At 41.3% G+C, this 20,472-nt stretch overlaps 1 protein-coding gene across 1 annotated transcript in view; it reads right to left on the bottom strand.

Moving 5' to 3' along the window:
• The window catches only part of EFCAB2 (EF-hand calcium binding domain 2), a 28,883-nt gene extending 20,572 nt beyond the window's left edge, over positions 1 to 8,311 (bottom strand). Inside the window, exon 1 of the mRNA XM_059468987.1 lies at positions 8,255 to 8,311. Coding sequence (XP_059324970.1) covers positions 8,255 to 8,282 — 28 coding nt within the window. The 5' untranslated portion in view covers positions 8,283 to 8,311. The remainder of the gene's footprint in view (positions 1 to 8,254) is intronic.
• Positions 8,312 to 20,472: the final 12,161 nt, after the last annotated feature.

Raw genomic sequence — 20,472 nt, 5'->3', positions numbered from 1 at the left:
TTTATCACCATGAGTACAAAATCTTTCTGAGCTCTGAAATACTCAACAGTGAGAGCTAATGCTCTGACCTGATCTTCTTAAGCACCTTATTCCTTGTGTCCTGACCCACTGTCACCTCACTCCCGTTGTAAATAGTGCAGGGTCATGCTGTGAACTGTAACATACATCTTATTGTCTATACCCTCTGGAGAATACATAACACTGGCAAACAAAAGGAATGTGTGTAGTGGCTGCTCTGTGTAAGCTCAAACCTCAAATAAAAATTAGGGATAATCTCTTAGAGCTTGAATGAATCTGGAGTCATCATTACTTACAGCAGAAGCACTTGGCAGCCCTCCTGAGCATCTTTCATAATACAGCAGCACCTACCCTTGCCCTGGGGATTTCTCTCTTCCCATATTTCACACAAGCCTGCTTGCCCACACTTTCTGCATTTGTTGTTGCAGAGACCTTGCAGAAAAGCCAGTTTCTTCTTTTTTCACCCTAGTATTTGGTCAAATGTTGAAACAGATTCTTTTTTCTTCAAGCCCATTTAGCTTTTTTGCACTTTTTGGAAGAAAGTTTGATGACATAGGCCTTAAGACCTTTGAATGGGAAAGTTACAGTGATATTACAGGACAGAAAAAGCTACTGACTCATGGATTACAGAGACACATATTTTCATTTGATAAGCTGTCAAACATTTTATGCCAGAAGTAGCTGTAACATTTTTAAAGCAACAATAGAGGCATAGCATGAAATGTTCCACTGCAGCTCTCAGGACCTGGCCCTGCCTGTCTTCTCTTCCCAAGCAGTCAGACATAGCCACAGTACTTGTTTCACAGGCCCCACAACTGTTGCAGATTATTACTTTGGAAGCAGCACACAATAAAGACTCTTAAAAAGAACCACGTATTCAAATTGGACCTAATTGGTCTCAATTATGACCAGAATTTCAGCCAGCATAGCACAGCCTCATTTTGCAGCTAGTCAGCTAGGGGCAAAGTCTGACTTGACAAAACGTGGGGTCATTTGCACAGGTCCAGCTCTAACTGCAAAGCTCTCCTGCTCCCCGGTGTCCACAGACAAGTTGCCAAACAGTTGCTATTGCATGCAGCCAACACTGAGGGCAGTGAAACAACATGCTTTGTCACACTAACTTGAAGAATGATGGGGGAAATCCTTTTAATACAAAAGATCTTGAAGAGATGCGAAGCAGATGATGTGATGACTGGAGAATCATCCAAAGAAAGCAAGGAAGTCCATTCTACGCAGAGATCTGGATTGCTTTCTGCACACCTGTGATTCATAGGTAATAAGCAGTGATTATCTTATACTTCATGATGTTGTCCTTCCTTCAGTGAAGTGAAAGAAATGTCAGTACTTGACATTAGTTAGCCTGCAAAGAATAACAGTGATACTTTTTTAAAGTCAATACCAGCTGCATGCAGTGTCCCTTTTCACAAGGCAGAGATAAATTCAGCATAAATCTCCATTAGGAATGGCTCACACATCCCTGAAATCGCAACTCTGGCAGTTGCACCAGCCAGCACTCTTGTGGCAGCTCAGAGCTGGCAAAAACAGTAATCTCATTGCAATTTGTTCTATATCCCTCATCTCAGGCACACCTGGGATGCAATGAAAGAGCTATGTCTAGCCCATACTTACATCCTCTTTCATCCCCAACAGCAACCTACCCTGTGAGGATATATAGCTCTCCTGGTGATGCTGAGTCTTGCTGTATCTGCAGCTGCAGCTGAAAAAGAGCAGCTTCCACAGGCTGTGACACTGGCAGAGCACAGGTCTGCTGCTGTGCTGTGCAGTCACAGAAGGCATCTGTCATCTGTCTCCATTTCTCCTGCACTCTCCACAGTGCTGGCCCCACAAGCAGATGGCAGAGCTGCAAAGAACAATTCTGACACCCACATATGCACCAGACCAAGTTCCACCAAAATGTGGCGATGCACACGCTGCTGTGGGACCCACTAAAGCAGCTCACTCTGCCAAGGATGTCCCTGTGGGACAGTCCCAACAGGGAACCCTGTCGCTTGTCACTGACAATGCACGCTTGATTGTATGTGTGGCAGCAGCAAATATCTCGTAAATTAAATACTCCTCCTGAACTGCCTCTGTACACTGATTGCTCAAGTGGTCCAGAACCAGGCACCAGAATCAACTGGATCTGAGAAGTAATTTATTTTAAACATCAGACATTATGAAGTTTAACGGCAGTACTACAGTATTGCACTAGAACAGAGCAGTATGTAAATGTTCTTCTTTTGAATATGCAACATAATGGTAGAATGAGGGGTTTAAGTACGACTTAATACAGGCTGTTATTATGTAATATCTCAGAAACCCTTCAATTTGGTGTCTTAAATGAGTTTAAAAAATTAGTTTCTAGACTGGTTGCAATTCTATCTGCAGTACTCTGTCTTTGCCCAAGCAAAGGAAGACTGTTAGAGTGAAACAAAATGGCAGGAAGTACAGGGGTTTGCTGCTGCAGCTGCTTGGCTTTTAAGGCACTGCCTTGAAAGTATCGCTTACAGTGCTAAATCACTTCCTTTACATACCATGAATGAATACAAACCTCCAATTTTCTTTCTGTTTACCTAAGAGTAATATTCTGAATTTGAACAGCATTTCAGCTGACAACTGACATATACATTTAACATCAATAGGGAATAAGACACTTCTGGCATTCATCATTTCAGGCAGGCTAAGCTAAAGGAAAAAGTTAGCAAACTCGGAAAAGAAGTGCACAAGCCATTCAAAAATGAACTTCAGAACTCATTTCTAATTTTCCTGACCATCCAGAACCAGAACCTCTTGTGAGCTTACACCAGTGACACAATAATCCTTACCATTTTTAAGATGGTACTTGGAGAGCTTTTGAAGGTTATGCCTCTGTACAGCCCTAGGCTGGGTTCAAGAATATCCCTTCCAATGTCACATTCCTAAGTCTGTCACATCCTACCCACACCTTGAACAGCATTGAACAGCAACACTGAACAGCAAAGACTATACATTTCCAAAAAGTTGGGAGTCTGTATTTTCTTAAAGTTGGGCATTGACAATTCAAGGCCATTTATAAAAATGGCTTTAGGTATTTTTACCCATCAGGTAGCACACAGTCCTGAGGTTGGTGTGGGACCTCCAGCCCCTCCCTGTGCCAAGAGCTTTTACCAACACCCCTGTCTGCATGGCCACCTCCCAGCTGGGGGCTAAACACTGGCTCTGACAACAGGGTCATGTCACATTTCTGTTATCCAAAAAACCATTTTCCTTCCACAATCTCTTGCCCAACACATTTTACTGCCAATAGCAACAAAGCATTATCTGTTCACACAAAATACAGGTACTGCTAAGCTGAAAAAAAACTCCCAACCCCTCAGATCTCAGAGTAATTAGTATGTAGACATGGAAATTCTTAATAACATGTTAACTATTGTTGGAAAGATAATTTGTGGGAGTTCTCAAGCTCACTGGTTGGCATTGTTAAAAAGACAAAAAAGTTTAAAGCCTTTCTTTGCACACCATCCAATTTTTTATGCACTAAATCAGCTAGAAGTAGAACCAAACTAAAAAATTTCTGCCATTTTATGCACCATGGAAACAAGAAACCTGTCAATCTGCAATTACCTATTCTACATCCATTTGAGATCAATTTCTGCTGTGGGAGTATAGCCAACAGGTTCAGACCTACAACCTGTGTTTGTCAAGGGAGATTGACATAGTTTATTTTTTGTTTCATTCTCAAATAAGTACAAATATTAAAACATGAATCAGATTGATGTCAGGGTGCATGTCAAGGTGCATTACAGTCTAATAAAGACTATAAACTTTTCTTCTCATGTAATTTCTTACAGCAATGTCAACAAGAGAATATAAAAATATTCAAAGTGTTCATCTATAAATTCCACTGTGATAAAACTGCACACTTATTTCCTAAGTAATCTTATATATTCAGATTATCTTCTAAAGCTGAAATACTTCTTGCTTGAGCCCCATGAAAGCTAGTTATTTTTAACAGCTCATACTAATTTTGTATTTTTTCCTCATAAATTAAACACAGCCACTTTTTAAACTAGAGATATTTTTTTCTGATGGACTACTTTAGCCTGAAGGTTTATTGTGTTTAATTCAGAGCTTTTGTACCTTTGAAATGCTGGTGCTCATTTGTGAAACTCTCAAAAATACATTTTAAAATCCTCAGTATTAGATGTTCTTAAAGAACTCAGATGCTTCAGCATCATGTGCATCATCCCTTTCAGTGGGATTCCCCTAAGTCGTGCACAGCTTAAGTGCTTTTCTGTGTTGGGTTTGAAACTTTCATGTTAATTAAGAGTGCTCCAAGCAGAATTAATGGTTATGACTGCCTACAGTGCTCACAGCAGCTACAAGGCTCTCTCAGATTTGACTCAAAGCATTAAAACAGAACGAGCAGTGATAGCACATTTTCAGTATCTCCAGCAATACAAAAGGTAGGCAAAGCCAGGTGAGGTGATGTGGACAGGAAGGTTTAGATCCTCCTTCCAGGCACGAGGAGATTCAGCAGGGCAGGGGATACAGGTGTAACTGCTGCTTTGAAAGAGGGGAGTGGTTAAATGCATAACTAGTTCTCCCCAAATGTCACCTCCAGTATCTCTGATTTCACCAGTATGCCAGGCAGCAAACTGGGCCAGGCAAAGAGCAGACATGTATGTATGACTGAACACACTGTTACTGTATTTACATACTAAAACAGGAGTGAAAACTCTTTCCCAAGATCCACATGACGGTGTGTCTTCATCCGTGGCACGGAGAGGTTTTGTGAGGCCTGATTACAAATTGCTACCTAGAACAACTACTAATCATTTACCAGAGAAAAACATCCTTGCAGAACTGTTACTCTCCATAGGTCTTCACAGCAGAGCCAAACAACTGTCTGGGGACACCTCTTATCCACAACCAGGCATTTGGTTCCATACAGGTGTAAGTGGGTGAAGTAGCAGCTCAGATACTACTCAATATACTTCCCTTTGGATTAAAATTCACGACTTATTAATGGCATTTTAAATATGCCCTATCTGGCACAAAGAATGTGGTCTTTGAAAAACTCTAATACTGATCAATTACATAACATTTCCATAATGATACAGGAACACTGAAGCGTTTTCTCCTTTATGTACTTTCATGTGATTTCTTAAATCCCAGATGGAGAATAATTTGTCTTCAGTCTAGTTGTACTTGAGGCACTACCAGTCTGACATTTTGCTTTCAGGTTCTAGCAACATCAGTACTGAGATCAGAGGTATTAAAACTTAGAAAATCTGACATGTTATGTCAAATTACAAAGACAGTATCTGAGAGCAAATGGAAGAACAGACAGATTGAATTAAGCAGCAGAAAAGGGGAAAGAAACCAAATTATAGGAGGGAAGATAGAGACAAATGTACAAAAGTGAAAGATTAAACAAATATTCTAGAGTAATCAGATGGGTGTGAAGAAAAAACATTAAACATTGTTGAAAGCACAAACGTAGGGATATAAATTCAGACATAAAACATGTAGCTACATACAGTATGGGCATGGTGCCATTAACACTTATGCACATACAAGATTCTATTTGCAACATTTGCATAAACTGGAGGGAATACTTGTGTGAGTAACACGTACAAGAGGTAGCAGGGTTTGGCCTCCCACTGTTTTTCCTTGTGTACATCATGTATATCTGTAAAACATTTAAGCAGGCATTTCAACTTCGAAGAAGACTGAACTTGGAAATAACAGGGCCTAAGGGAAACCTTTCCAGGAAAGCTGGTGGAATTACAGCTCTGCAAAGCACCAAGAGGAATACCCTAAGGACTAATTATTTGACAATACAACTAATGGTATTACTTTGAAACATAATAAAGTTAAACCTGCAGCTTGCATAGATGTGGAGTACTTGCTGGAGGGAAGAACAATAGATGTGTGAATCCAGAATCAGGGAATCCTAATTAACCCTCTAACTGCTATCAGCAGGAAGGCTAAGAGCAACTCTGAAGTGGTCTAAATGACTTAATCCTAAGGGATTGCCTCTGTTAATGAGACACTGAGTGTTAGCTGTCCTCAGCCATGTTTTCAGTAATGAGGCACCTTTATAAGGCAATAAACAACTGGTTTGCCTAACAGCAGGCTGGGATTCTCCTGAGGGACAGAAGCTACTGTCCCAGTGACGCGAGTTATCCTCCTCATCCTACAGATAAGAAACTAAAGTCCAGCATGTCACTTCCCATGATCCACTGGTCAGGCCAGAGATGGAGTTTATGGGTCAAGGTCGTTTAGGATGACACTACAATTCTCCTCTAGAAGATGACATCTAAAACTCTACTGGGAATAGTGTTTTATAGGATGTCAAAAACCATGAAGCATAAAAAAACTGAGAGTCTGTCTTTAGTAATACAATAATTAAACTTCTTTAAAAGTATTCTCATTTTGAAACTACAAAAAGAAAGGCCTTAAAAGTCTTTAATCAAGCAATCAAAAACCCATGACCTTCCTTCTTCAAGAGTTTCTGGCTGTGGCTTGTCAATACAGCACAAAATCTCAATATTATTCATATGGGTACCCAAAATATATGGAACCAGGCTTCCCAATACTACTTCCCTCATCTCAGATGGTTTGGCAGATTTCTAGGCTATCATCCTATCATTTCTATCCACCTCTGCTACTGTGCCTCAGCTTCATTTGCACCACTAGAAAGATGCAAAACATAGGCTTCCACAAGACTAAACAAAAATTAAAACCAATATTTAAAAAAAAACACTTTAAGAGCAGTCCTCAAGAAAGCTACATCTTACTGTTTAGTTTCTTCAAGATATCTATGTTGCAAAGTGCAGCTAGAATTACTTCTACAAAAATGAAATTAGTCATTTAGCACCATCCACAGCAACCACTTAGACAAGACTTTTCTGCAGCAGACATTGTTTCCTAAAAAATATTAAATAATCCATTGATTATATTGTCTCAACTACAGTGTTGAGACTTTGCAAACTATTGCAACACACACAAGTTTAGTTACAGAAAGGATGGATTTCAGAAGTCACAATATTGTGGCCTTTACAGAAAATATGTTTTCCTTGAAATGATACTGAGATATCCTTGAAGAAGGAATTACCTCTAGCCTATAAAATAGAATTTCTGGCAACACTCCATAAAGTAGAGCACAGTGGCCTCTAAAAATAAGCCATGGTGCTATCAGGAGCACAGATTACTTTTTTTTCTGGCAGAGAGAGCCCAATGCATCCAGAAACGACTGCGAGGGGCCACAATGAGCCAACAACAGCTGCCCTGGTAGCCACCCCATGCCATGACAGGGGGGTCAGCCTTGTCACCATCCAGCCTGGGCATACCCTGTGTGCTGGCAGCACCACCGTATGGCTGCCAGCACCAACAGGAGGCTGGTGGCACCCCCTGTGGCAGGGAGTGCTGCAGAGCAGCCCCTGCCCTGAGGGAGAGGCAGCGGTGTGGCTGCCGTGAAGGGGATGGGCAGTCCGTGGGTGTATTTCTGTTTGTGTAAATATGCACGTGTGTGTATTTCATATACACACATCCATGCACAATGTGCACGAACAGCTTTGTGCACGTACATATCTAAAATCACAGAAGAAGCTGAGCAGGAAGGGATGACAAGGCTCACTGAGTCCAACTCCAGGCCCTGCACGGGATCATGCCAAGGGCCTGAGAGCACTGTCCCAACACTTCCTGAGCTCTGCCAGGCTGTGCTGTGACCCCTTCCCTGGGGAGCCGTTCCAGTGCCCAACCACCCTCTGGGTGAAGAACCTTCTCCTGATATACAACTGAAACCTTCCCTGGCACAGCTTCAGGCCTTTCCCTCGGGTCTTGTCACTGGGCACTAGAGGAACGATACCAGCGTCTTCCCCTCGGGAGGATGTCAAAGGCTGCAATACACACACACACGCACACGCACACGCACACGCACACACACAAACGCGTGTGTGTGGTGTGTGTGTGTCTGTATATATATGTATGTATGTAGGTAGGTATGTATGTATGTATGTATGTATGCACTTCAGTATGTATATATCTGCGTCTGTGTCCCCCGGTGCGTGTCCGTGCGCCTCTGCCCCGGCACCAGCCCCGGCCAAGGCTGCCCGCGCCGCCGCCGCCCCTCCCGCCGCCCGAGGCCTGAGGCGGGCGGGCCTCACTCGGTGGCGCCCGGCCCCCGGCCCGGCCCCCGGCCCGTCCGCACACCGCGCCAGAGCTGGGGGAGCCCCGGCCCCGGCCTTACCCTCGCCCTTCTCCTCCCTCTCCGCCATGGCCGCAGCGCCGCGCTGTCGCCATGGCGACGCGGGCCTGCCGGGCCCTGTCCTCACAGCGCCGGGGGTCGGGCCCTCCCCGCCGGGCTCGGGGTGTCCGAGCCCCTGGTACGGCCCCACTGCGCCCCTCCGCCCTTCCAGGCAGCCGTCGAGTGAACCCCTTCAACCTGCCTCTGCAAAGGACTCCGTGTCTCTTCAAAATGCAGCTTTCCCCAGCAATTGCAGAGATTTACATGTGTCTGAGCTTTAGAAAGTGAAAGAACATTTTATTCTAAATGCCATCACGCCAGAACAGCTAAAATATTCTGTCTTAGTGATATTAAACAAAACTGTGCGGTTTAAATTTAGCTGTGAGTTTTAGCAGACAGGCTTGCGATGCCTGGGTCTTCTGACTCTAAAACAACTGTGAAAGTAGAAAAAAATACAAATATTAATATTCTGGCAAGATGCAACCATATATTCCTAGAAAATAAATATTTATGAAATTCCTAGAGCTAAAACCTTCTCCTCACTACAGCAGGTGCCTGTTTGTCAGATGTTCAGTTTTGCAAAGCCCGCGTGGATGACTCCTCCTCACACACTCAATTCCATCTCTCAAACAAACAGTTAATGATGTTCTCAGTATTCATGGAAGCAAAGCCTAAAATTTAAAAAACACATGGAGCACAAACAGAGCTTCTTTGCTTATGGCCCTAAAAACGTCACTTTTAAAAAACATTTTAAAATTTGCTATTTGCCTTTCAGCCACTTATTTTTGCATTTTTTATTGAACATGATTCAGAGTAAAGAGGGTATAACAGATACCCAAGAGAATACATCTTTACTCTGTTGGGAAAACAGCTGATTATGCTCTCTAACAAAGCTGATCCATCTGAAAGGTTATCTACTGACTTGAGCAGTTTATTAAAGTAACTAAATATTTCAAACTACATGTTTGACTACAGGAGTACAGATTTGTTTCCTCTCAAATTGCTAACAGAAATTTTGGTGAGAATAGCATGGCAGATGAATTTAGAGGATGCAGCAGCAGAAGACAAAACCTTTATCTTTCAGTCTTACAGGGGTCCTATTTCTTATTCCCTTAACCCCTCCACATAGAAAACCTGTCTTTCCTGATTTGAGGTCTGTGGTGGTGGGTCAGTCACGTGTTTGAGGCTGGAGAAAAGTGCAAAATACATTGTTTTGGCAAGGATGCACCTCTCTTACCTCTTCTCTCCCCTACCCCAAATGTAGAATTTAATGTTTTTAAATACTGTGCCCAGCATTAGATTTCTTATATAATTTTCCACATCATACATCATAGGACACTTATAGCTCTTCTACAAATGCTACACTAATTCAAAGTATTTACTACATATTCCAAAAAAAAACCTTAATAAAATCCTGTTCTATTTACTTGGGTTTTCATGACAAATCCATGCCCAAAATATTAACAACTCTTAGTTTTAAAATAAATACAAGTATTGCATATTGTGCATATTTATTGAGATTATTGCATGTTCATAGTAGATTTTGAAAGGAAGTGAGTCACTGCAACTGTGACGTGGTAAGACAATAACTCCACTTGGGCATCCTCCTCTAACATCTTCCCAGCAATTTCTCCAGGACTTGCACTTGGCTTTCCTCATTGACAGGCACTAATCTTTGTGTCCTCCAAGAGAGATGGTAAAAAAAGCAGTGTGCTGATGCTGATGAAGGAAGGGGAAATTGTGAAGTGTACCACAGCTATGACATGTCATTTACACCACAACATCTACATGCTGTGGTAGCTGCTGGCTCTGGCCCTCGTGAGCTGCTGGAACAGCTCCTTGGGGAAAGTGTTGTTGTGAGTATATAAAGGCCTTGCTCAAATCCTGGATGTTCGTTTCAGACTTGTTAAGTTTGATAACTTTAGCCTAGCTACAGAATCTTCACTGACTCAGAGCTCATACAAATTTCAGCAAACAGCATTTTGCACTGTCCTGCCTGTGCTGTTGAGATTCCACTCGGCACAATTACTGTAAATCAAAGTGCTTCATTTGCATTGTCCACTCTAGCCTAGAGTTTCCTTTTGCTTCCAGCAGCATGCAGCCAAGTATCCTTATTCTCCCAATTCCTAACACATCAGGCTTTGGTGTCTTGCCTGTCTCCAGGAGCAGAACAAAATACTGAAAGAGAAAGCATTTCAAAATGACAACTCACTGCTTTAAAATTTCCTGGCAATGTATCTTGAAAAATCTGTGTAGGGAAAAAAATATTAACAATTATACTGCAGATCAAATACCTGATATATGGACCTCAACCATATAGCTGTTTCCCTTTTAACTTAATGCACAGATACCTCAAACCAAGGGTATGAGTGGGCTGAAACAACTAATCACATTTTGGCACAGACAAGTACAAAAGGAAACCCAGAACTACTAATTCAACAGCTTGAAATATCAGCTGCTGCATGCAAGATCTTTACAGAGCTCCTCTGAAGAGAACATACCCTTTTAAAATTGTGATTTTTCATTTTAAAAATGTCAGAAGATATCTCAGGAAAATTATAAAAGAATCCAGCATCATTGATATAAAGCGTGAATCCACTGAAGTCTCATAGACATAAGGTTCCCTTACCTCCACTCCTAATTTCATCACATATATTCCTCCCAGTTATCAGGGTCCTATCACACATTTTGCATATTCTCCATGCATATGTTCAGAAATGTTATTCAGCAATAAAAACAGGTCTAAACTGGGAGAAGTGATGTAAGAGAGAGAAGTTCAAGGAGGTTTAATAACATCCTACAAAGCTGTGTCCCCCCATGGCTTCAGGACTGCAAGCATCTCAACACATCTTTGCTCCAAACATTTGCCAAAGACCTTCACTATAGGACTCCCTCTGTGGGTCCTTGGGGACCATATAATTGAAGGCACAAAGAAGCCTATTCATTTGTCCTTCACAGAGAAAGAAGGTGGATAACTATGATTTTGTGACAGGGCTCTTACCTATAGCTCCTCTGCAGTGAAATGGGTACAGCTGTGCTGTTTAGCAGGTGTTTCCATGTCACTGTACCCTTTTTTACCAGTGTGACATGAATGACCCAAGTGTACCTTCATTCCACTCTTCCTCTGGGATCAGCAGCTGATTTCAATGACTCAGAAACAGACTCTTCAAAACAGAGTATTATCTAAATATTAGCTGTTCACCAAATGTTACACACTAACCAGATAAAAATGAGAAAAAGACTCTGTCATTCCTTGCCCATACTGTATCTTTCCCTACAGAATTTAGGTAAATTGCACTTGAGAGCAGCTACCTCTTTCCTTCATGTGTAGGAGGGGAAGACAGCTTCTCCTCTGGCTTGTTCTCTTTGTAACTGCAGGCTTTGATCCTGTGCTTGGAGTAGATGAAGAGAAGCCTAACAGAGTAGGCAGAGACAGACATACAGGCATGCCCTCCATTATTTCCTCTACCACTGACCTCTTCCAGGCTGCTGGTATATTTGGATTAACCTTACCTGTAATAATTTTGCTTTCTTTAAAAAAAATAATTCTTCCTGTTCTCACCTACAAAACAGCAAAAAGTACATAAATTATACCTAAAAGTGCATAAATTGGCTTAATTTTTAAATATAAATAATAAACCTAGAAGCCCAAAATGTGACCTCTTAAATAAAATGTCAACATATGATTCCTTCACACATATGGAGTTCACCAGCGCTGAAAGGAGAAGATCCAAGTCTTCTCCTTCCTCCCTTCCCTCCTGCTGGCTCCATATCTTCCTTCCACCTTGTGCTGGCTCTGCCATTCACTGAGAGCAAATATGAGTCACAGAAGTAGGGAAAATACAATCCATCAAAAAGTGAATCGTGTTCGGCCCTATTAAGAAACTCAAAAAAGCATCTCAATCAGCACATCCAAGAAGTTGGACCCTGCAATTAGAAGAGAGGAAGAAGTAGAGGGGAAGGCAGGAAGGGTGAGATGTTCTTTTGGATGGAAAAAGCTCAGTGGCTGAGTCCATAAGTAAAAGACTGAAGGAAGAAAGGGGGAAAATCAAGTTTGAAGGCTGATGATGATAGCAGCATCTCAAACCCTTCTCAGTCCATGGGATGGCTTTGGAACTGTCCTGGCAAATATCTCTTACTGCTCACGTACAGCTACTATCTTATGGATCTTTAGCTCCTCCTGTCCAGCTTCAACAAAGCTGCATTTGAGGAAAAGTAACTGAACATACATTAAAAATGAATTGCTAGGAAAAAGGAAGCATTTCTTTACTGCAGCAATATTCCTCAATGTCAAGGAGCTGCTGGCAGTGCTCAGCCTCTGGGACTATGCCTAAAGAGCTGCACCAGAAAAAAGCTCTTTCTTTTATGTGTAAGTTCCAGGATACTTCTCCCCATCCCACCCAGGCACAGAAATGGCCCTAGAGATCCATATATTTTAACCTTCAGTCTTTATTACCATTAATTATATCTGGAAGTGAAGCCAGGATCCCCAAGAACACGGCAGCAGGAACAAAACACAATCATCCATCTGCCTAGCAACATGGGTTGCCATGAGTACTTCTCCCCGTGCTCCACAGGCAGCAGGGGCTCACCACTGAAAGCTGAGCCAAGCTCAAGAGACCCTTGAAAAAGGGCAAAGAGAGTCTGCTTCCTCAGAAGAAGACATTCCATCTCCAAGACCATCCTCTGGAGCCTAGAATGTGTCAGCCAGCAGACTGAAATTGGAAAATGAGGGATTTGTGGAGTACTAAAAAAAATTCCAGTGGAATTGCTCTCACAAGAAGCAAAAGCAATGACGTTGGGAACATCAATGCTGTTAAAACTCCGTTGTTTTCTTCTCTGTTCTGTTGAGAAAGTTCTTTCCATGTTTTAATACCATGCCAAAAAAATCCCCAATAGCATACTATCAAATCACTGACTTTTCACACTTAGGAAGAAAAGAAGAAAAACCTGTGAGTGGTACTGAAGACACGCAATTACTTTATAACATCCCTACCTCAGGAGATCTTTGTATCACCAACCATTTGTAGGGGGCTCAGAGACAGTATTTAAGATAGTCATTTGTGTGGTTCTCCACTGAGAATGCTTTAGACCTCATTAGAAGAAAGGATACTCAAAGAGACAGGTTTTGACATGTCCCAGAAGGTTCATTTTGATGATCTTAGAAAAAGCAAAAGATTACTTGATAATTATTTAATATTTAAGGGAGCCGCCCTGATAATGTGGTTATCTAGAAGCTATTTAAAAATAGAGATTTGTGAGGAAAACAAATTCAAGGTTTCAAACTGATATTTCAACAATTGTAATTGAATGGGACTCTTGAATAATGGAATTATATTCATGTTACCAATATTGTGGAGCTAACCTTTAAAAAATAGCTCTTACTTTGTTGTTTGCCATATCCTAACATGCAATTTAAGACTATAAAGGCCATAGCAGAGATAAATAAGCCCAAAGCACATTTTACAAATATGTCAACCATGACACAGAAGTAGTTAACCTTGGGATGAGAGAAGGAACTATAGGTTATACATCTGAATGATCATATAGGGCCCTTAATCAGTTGAGGCATGATATAGTACTTTTTAATACTTAGAAAAATCTTCCTAGCTCATGAGTAGCACAACTACTTCCTTTTCTATCACCTGTCAAGATTATTTGGGCATGAAAATGTTGCTGTACTCACTAAGTTAGTAATAATCAAAAACAAAATGAACCTGGGTATAGCAAATCTAAGCACTTCTGATCATTCTACTTTCTTCAGAATGCAAATCTTCATTTATTAAAAAAAAAATTTAGACCATCTGCTTGTGAAGATTATGTTTGGATAACTGATGTAACACTATCCTTTTAAATTTTCAGTAGGATAGTAAGGGAGAAAATCATCTTCCATAACAAGACCCGTTACCATGTTCAGGATTTTACTTTACAAGTCTGACCCCACTACCTGCTCAGGTTAACTTCAGAATTTCAGTGGGAATAAAGTTAAGGTCTGAGGGACTGATCTTAATTCACAATTTATTCATCTCCACTAAGACAAAGGGCACAGGATTAAGCCTAGTGTTATAGCATAAGCAACACCTTAATTCTCATTCATCTCAGTGGTATTTTATTCAAAAGACTAATTGTATGGCTAGCTTGTTTTTCCAGGTTCATGAATTTCATTTATTACTTAAACATAAGCTTTAACTTTGCAGATATCAAATGTATTTCCATATTTAAACAGTTAACTCTGATCTAACTAGAGATACTGCACAGAGTATGTTTTGTAGACTTCCAATACAGACTTACTATTGTAAAATGAAAGTTGCTTTGAAATAAAATACTTTAAAATACTTTGTTATTTTAAGAGTGGGAAAAAGAAACAGAACTAAGACACATCCCAGAAATATTTTCTATACCTTCAGAATAAGAAAGAAATTGAACTCCTATTTGATTCCCTCATGAGGGATAGGGAACTTTGATGCACTGTGGCAAGAAGATATATAGCTGTATTAATGAAAATCTAATCTGTGCTCAGAGACTTTGCATGTTGGCTATAAATGTAAAATATTCATACCACAATAGCCTGTTAGACTGTCAAAAACTGAAGTTCAGCCAATTTTACCAGAAAGAGTTGACATTTTGCTATATTCTTCATTCTAGGGAGCTGAGAAAATAAGCTATCAAAACCACTCCTCCACTTGTAAATTTTGCCAGTGCAACTATTTAGATGTGGCATAAATCTAGAAATAGGAAGTGTTTGTCTACTGCACCATTTAGACACAGTAACTCAAACTAAGAGCAATAACAAATGCTTGAGATTGGTGAGTTTTGTGTCACTGTGACAGGAGAAGCAGAGACAGCACCTCCTTTTGTATCACCTTCTCTACCATGACCCAAGGAACAGCCATGAAAGGATCTGAGGAGAAAACTGATTCAGCTAGAGAATACTTTTGTTTTGTGGTTGTGGTTACCAGGTTGTGAGCTGGGCCAGTGTGGCAGAAAAAAGAGTGTAAGAACAACTGTCAGGGGCAGAGGAAACACAGACCTGCCACTGAGGAGCAGCCTGAGACTTTCAGTGCAATCTCCAAGAAGGGGCCTGTGTTCTGTCACTGGCTTTGCCTTCTCCCAACTCAGATGGCTGCTGAACTGTCTTCCAGTCATGCTCCATTCACATAAAGGTGCACCAAGGAAGCAAAAGCAGGGCTTGGAAAAAGAAACATCATCATTTATTAGACTAGCTGACAGAGCTGAGAGGATAAAAAATCCCAAAACAACAACACAGTGGTTTTGGACATATAATCCCTTTTTCGGCTCTGAAAAGAAACTGCATCCCTTCAACAGAGTGCATTGGTCATGATTTCCAAATAACTGTAGCTTTATTATGTTACCTCATATGGATTGTTGGAGTGAAATGGCTAGGTGGGAGCAGCAAGGTGGAAGCAGTATTTGCAAAGGAATATATGGTAAGGACATTAGCCTTGGGGGACTAAAAGACAAGCAGTTATCACATGCAGAGCCCTAAGGAGCAGGGAAAACTGCAACGTGCTAAGTGCTAAACTGATTCTAACAGACACCGCAGATAGCTGCAAATAGAGGAAACTTAACAGGAAGAGGCACTTAAGCATCCTGATAAAGCCATTTAAATTGTCTTTGGTTTGGACATTCAGAGCTATATCACTTAAGAATTTATGAAACCATGCAATGAACCACACCAGGGAAATGACAAACAACCTGGAAAATAACCCTGGAAATACCAATTTGGCCACAAAGGACTAAGGGGTTATTACTGTGTGAGATGAGTTCTCATTTGCTGAATAGCCACCTAAAGACATGCACAATGTAATGCAGGGAGCAACAACTGCTAAAGCCGTGGCTGCTGATGAGACAGTTGCTTGTCAGGCACTCTGATCACACACAGGTCAGTGAGTAAGATTATTCCAACATATAAAGATTTAAAGCATAGGAAAGCTGTGATCAATGACCTCCTCACTTAAGGAAGTTATGTCTAAGACTACACAGGATAGTAAAAAGGGACTATTTAATATATACATACCTGCTAACTGAACTTTCCAAAGTGAAAATACAAGTTTAATAATCCATCTGAAACTCTGGATCTGTAAACCCTAGATAGGTAAATTCTTCCCAGTTCTATTTCATTAGCACCATGGTTTGCCCTCAGGAGCAGGACAGCTACGGAAATAAACCTAAAAGTGGTGCCACTTGCAGTGCAAGATAATGATTTTTTTCTAATTGCTTATTGAAATATATATTAAAACAGAGCACAGTTTTTATCTGGTTTTATATGTACTTGCATGATACAACAGTATTTATTGGCATTGCTGTATATATCAGTGACACCTTGAAAGCTGGAGTTATTTTCAGTTCAGATTAACTCAACCAGACAGAGTCCATTTTTTAACTAAATCACAAATTCCGGAAACCTGAAGACCAAACATTGCTGCAGTGGTTTGAGGCAATAATGTCTCTTAGTGACCTTACCTTCCACTACCAGCTCACATCTCTCACTCTGTAATGGAAGAACTCGTTAACAGTGGGTGTGGATGTCCTGGTATGTCTCCTTCCATCTCCCTTCCTCTCACCTTGGCCGTTCAACACAGCACAGCATATTTAATAATTTAAATTGATAAACATAGCTGTGACCCAGGGAGTGGTCACACATCCCATTTTGTCACTTCTCAAAACAGTGCATCTGCTGGGACAGTAAAATCTTAAACCACTGCAGCTAAACTAGAGCAAATCTGCCATTGAAATTGATAAGTGTGGGTTTTCTGTTACCAGACCTCAACTAGGAGCCTGGATAAGTTTTTCAACTTCCATTTGTCCAAGACCAAGACATGTAAGTGAATGTTCATGTGCAGTTGTTCACCAGATTAAGAACCAGCCTCCAAGAGCTCAGGATGCCCCACCTGAAAAGTGTTGTATCGTATTTCTGTTGCTTGTAAACTGAGTATCAGTGTTGGGTATTTTAGGATACCTTTAAGATACTGTTTGTTTCTCTCCATCCCCTTTGCAAGTAATTTGTCTTTTATGTGCAGCGTGGAGCACCCAAGATGCGTTGAAGGTACAGATGGTGTACCCAAGTGCGGAGAATTCTGAAGAGGCTCTCCTTTTGTGTCCTGTGTGTCTCTTTAAACACCTAAAGCAGACACAATACTTGAAGCTTTCCTTTCAGTGGCACCACCACTCTTCCTCCTCCCATGGTGAAATACCTGCATGCTAGAAGCTGAGGTTTCACAGAACCATAGGATTCTGACCCAGGATCACCAGATCCCAAGACACTAAACTGACCACACTGTTGATCTCTGGCCCTGACACCAGCAAGTCTAGCAGGATCAAATAACAAGGGGGTGCAGTAACATGTTCTCCCTTCTAACTCCTGGTCAAATATTTACAGGCTGGAAGGGACCACAGATGGGGTCATTTGGTCCAGCCTCTCTTAGTCTCCCCAGCAAGCCTGCATGGCCACAGTAGTATTTTCATTAAGCAGTTTATCTATGAGACCTTCCAAAATGGCTACCAGAAATCTGCCAGGATGCTCATGAGCTGATCTGGTAGCCATGGAGATACACATGATCCTTCTAATCTAAAATTTCAGAAGTCTGAGAACCTCTTGTTCTCCTAAACAACTCTAGCAGCCAATTTTTTAGTATATTTTCAGGAGTCCCATTCCCAGAGTGACTGAAGAGCTCCTCAGTAAATACATCACAATCCCAGAGAGGACTAAAAGAGGTTTTTAGTCTTTGTGAATTACTTGCATTCGGTAGTAGAAGCAAGAAGCTGATTTTAAGATCTCTGTTTTTATCACTTTCCAACCTATATTCATTGACATAAAATATAAATGCATAAAGTTATCAGCCTAGAGCTATTGGCTTCCCTATAGATTTGAGAAATGAGAAACACAGAGGAGAATGTCTGATTTGAGACTTCCAAAGAAATAAATACCCAAGTCTTTTTCTCAGTAGGAGCAATCTTCAGTAATATCAGAGTTTGAAAGGAGTTGGAGGTGGGGGGATCTCCACAATCACAGATCACACAAAGCTCCTGGCCTGGCGTCTTATCTGCATAAGGCGTGGCTGGTTTTGAAGGGGCCAGTGCCATTAGCAGCAGTTCAGTGGTTGGAAGGATAGCTTTTGTTTTGAAGAGAACCATTACCAAATCCTTTTCTCCATCCTCCCCACATCTTTCAATAGCCTGGTGAATTGCAGCAGATAAGAGTTGGGTTTATATTAAGCATAAAGTTTCACAGACCAATCTAGCTTGTAAGAGCCCTTTTTTTAGTCAACTTTGTGATCACTAATAATTGCACGGAATTAATCACTTATATTGTCACTTGAAAATCAAGAATAAAAGTGCTAATTTCTGGAAGCTGGAGAGAGCATACGTGCTATGTGCTGAGAAAAACTGATGGAAATATGCACTGGGAAGAAAAAGATCTGTGAGGTATTACTGTTGGAAGAATTAGAATGAAACCTAAATGGGAGGATTTAAAAATAGAACAAAAATGAAGAACAGAAGTGAAAAAAAACCACAATCAAATACTTGAAACAGAAGCATCAGGGGAAAATGAAAAAAAAATGAAAGTAAAACTCCATATAGATAGGTAGAAAAATTGTATGTGGCACAGTAATGTATAAAGAAGCTTTAAGTTCGGGGGGGGAGGTGGGATCAAAACAAAAATCCAAGCCAAAAAACAAAGCTTGAATATAGGATGATCTACTGATACAAAATATCAGCAGACCTGAATGGCTAATGGAAAAATCCCAGTCTTGAGGCACATACTCATACTCCATCCCGATCATAAGGCAAATATATATGCTTAGCTTTACCTCACACAACACCAGTGAGTTCAGCAGTAAGCTCCACCAGTGTAAATCACACTTCTCCCTCTCTTACACCCCCAGTTTCAGCAGATGCAGCCACAGTAAAGACTGGGAGAAAAAAAAGAAGACAGGAATGAAATGCAATTTCCAAGTCAGACTGTTAAAAGCACTGAAAGAAAATACTTCTTTATCCTTACAAATGTGGTTCCAAAAAGAACTAAAGGGTAGAAGGGGAAAAGCCAACATACTGTTACCCAGCTTTAAACTTTTTAATTTTGAAAAAGAGGCTGATAGAGTTTTATGAGATCCTGGTACCCTGCAATAAGCAACCTTACTGCTAATTGGAACACTGTTTCATAAATTTTCTTTTCTTACTTCTAAGGAGTTTTCTCAGTTTTCATCTTCTCTAGAATTAACAGAAACTCTGAAGTAATTTCAGAAGGGAAAAGTAATAAGTTCGTTTAATAAACTTGACCAAAGAAGGAAAGTAAATTTCAATTTTCAACAAAAATGCTTCAAATCCAGAACACATTCTAGAAGAGCACAGTGTTTACCACTGGTATTTATTAAATGTTTTTTTAAACTTTGCTTTATTCAAACTTCTTCTGGATACTACCCAAGAATAAACCCTGTCAGCATGAGGCAGCTGAAGCCCAGCCGTGTGTGTGTGTGTGTGCAGGCAGGCTCCTTGCTGCTGCACCAGCCCTCCTCCTGCAGCCCACACAGGGTGGGCTGCTCCAGCTCCTGCACCTCTCTCTCTGCCCTCCTGCCCTCTGACTGAAAGCCACAGACTCCCAGGAAAGCCATGGTACACATCCCAACCAAATTCTTCCCCTTCTCCTGTCAGGCTGCAGACTTGTTCCTTGGCTCAGAGGTACCTTGGGTCTCCAGGTGCCTATTCCCGAGCAGATGGGCCCCAAGCACTGCTGGCTGTGGGTGATGAATGCATCCCAGCTCTTGGCTCCTGCAGGGCTTCATTTGGCTGCCTTGCAAAGGGAAGTGCTCTGTCCCTGGGTCTGAAAGTGCAAGCCTCCACTGTGGTCCCCCATCACACCAGTAACAGTTTGCGTGCTGGGGAGAGGAGGAGGAAAGCATCAGAGAAGGAGGGGTATTTTCATAAGTTTTTCTGCTGAGTATCCAAATGGGTTTCTTTGGATTTGTTACCTGTTCACAGCAAAGAAAGTGAAAAGTGACTCAGCACCCATGTTCATTCACTTCCTTCCCAGGCTGCCAGTTTGGGGGTTATCTGGGGTAGAGTTCTCCAAAGCAGCCCTCGTTCACTTGGAAGCAGATTTTCAGCTCATTTCATGTGGGCTGCTGCAAGCTGCAATCCGCTGCCAGCACAGGTCAGGTTCAAGCCAGATTTCTCAATGTTCCAGCAAAGTTCTGCCTCAT

The sequence above is a fragment of the Ammospiza nelsoni genome, chromosome 3, assembly GCF_027579445.1.
Source record: "Ammospiza nelsoni isolate bAmmNel1 chromosome 3, bAmmNel1.pri, whole genome shotgun sequence".
Lineage (NCBI taxonomy): Eukaryota > Metazoa > Chordata > Aves > Passeriformes > Passerellidae > Ammospiza > Ammospiza nelsoni.
The sequence above is the reverse complement of the archived record's forward strand: the minus strand, read 5'-3'. Positions and strand labels throughout refer to the sequence as shown.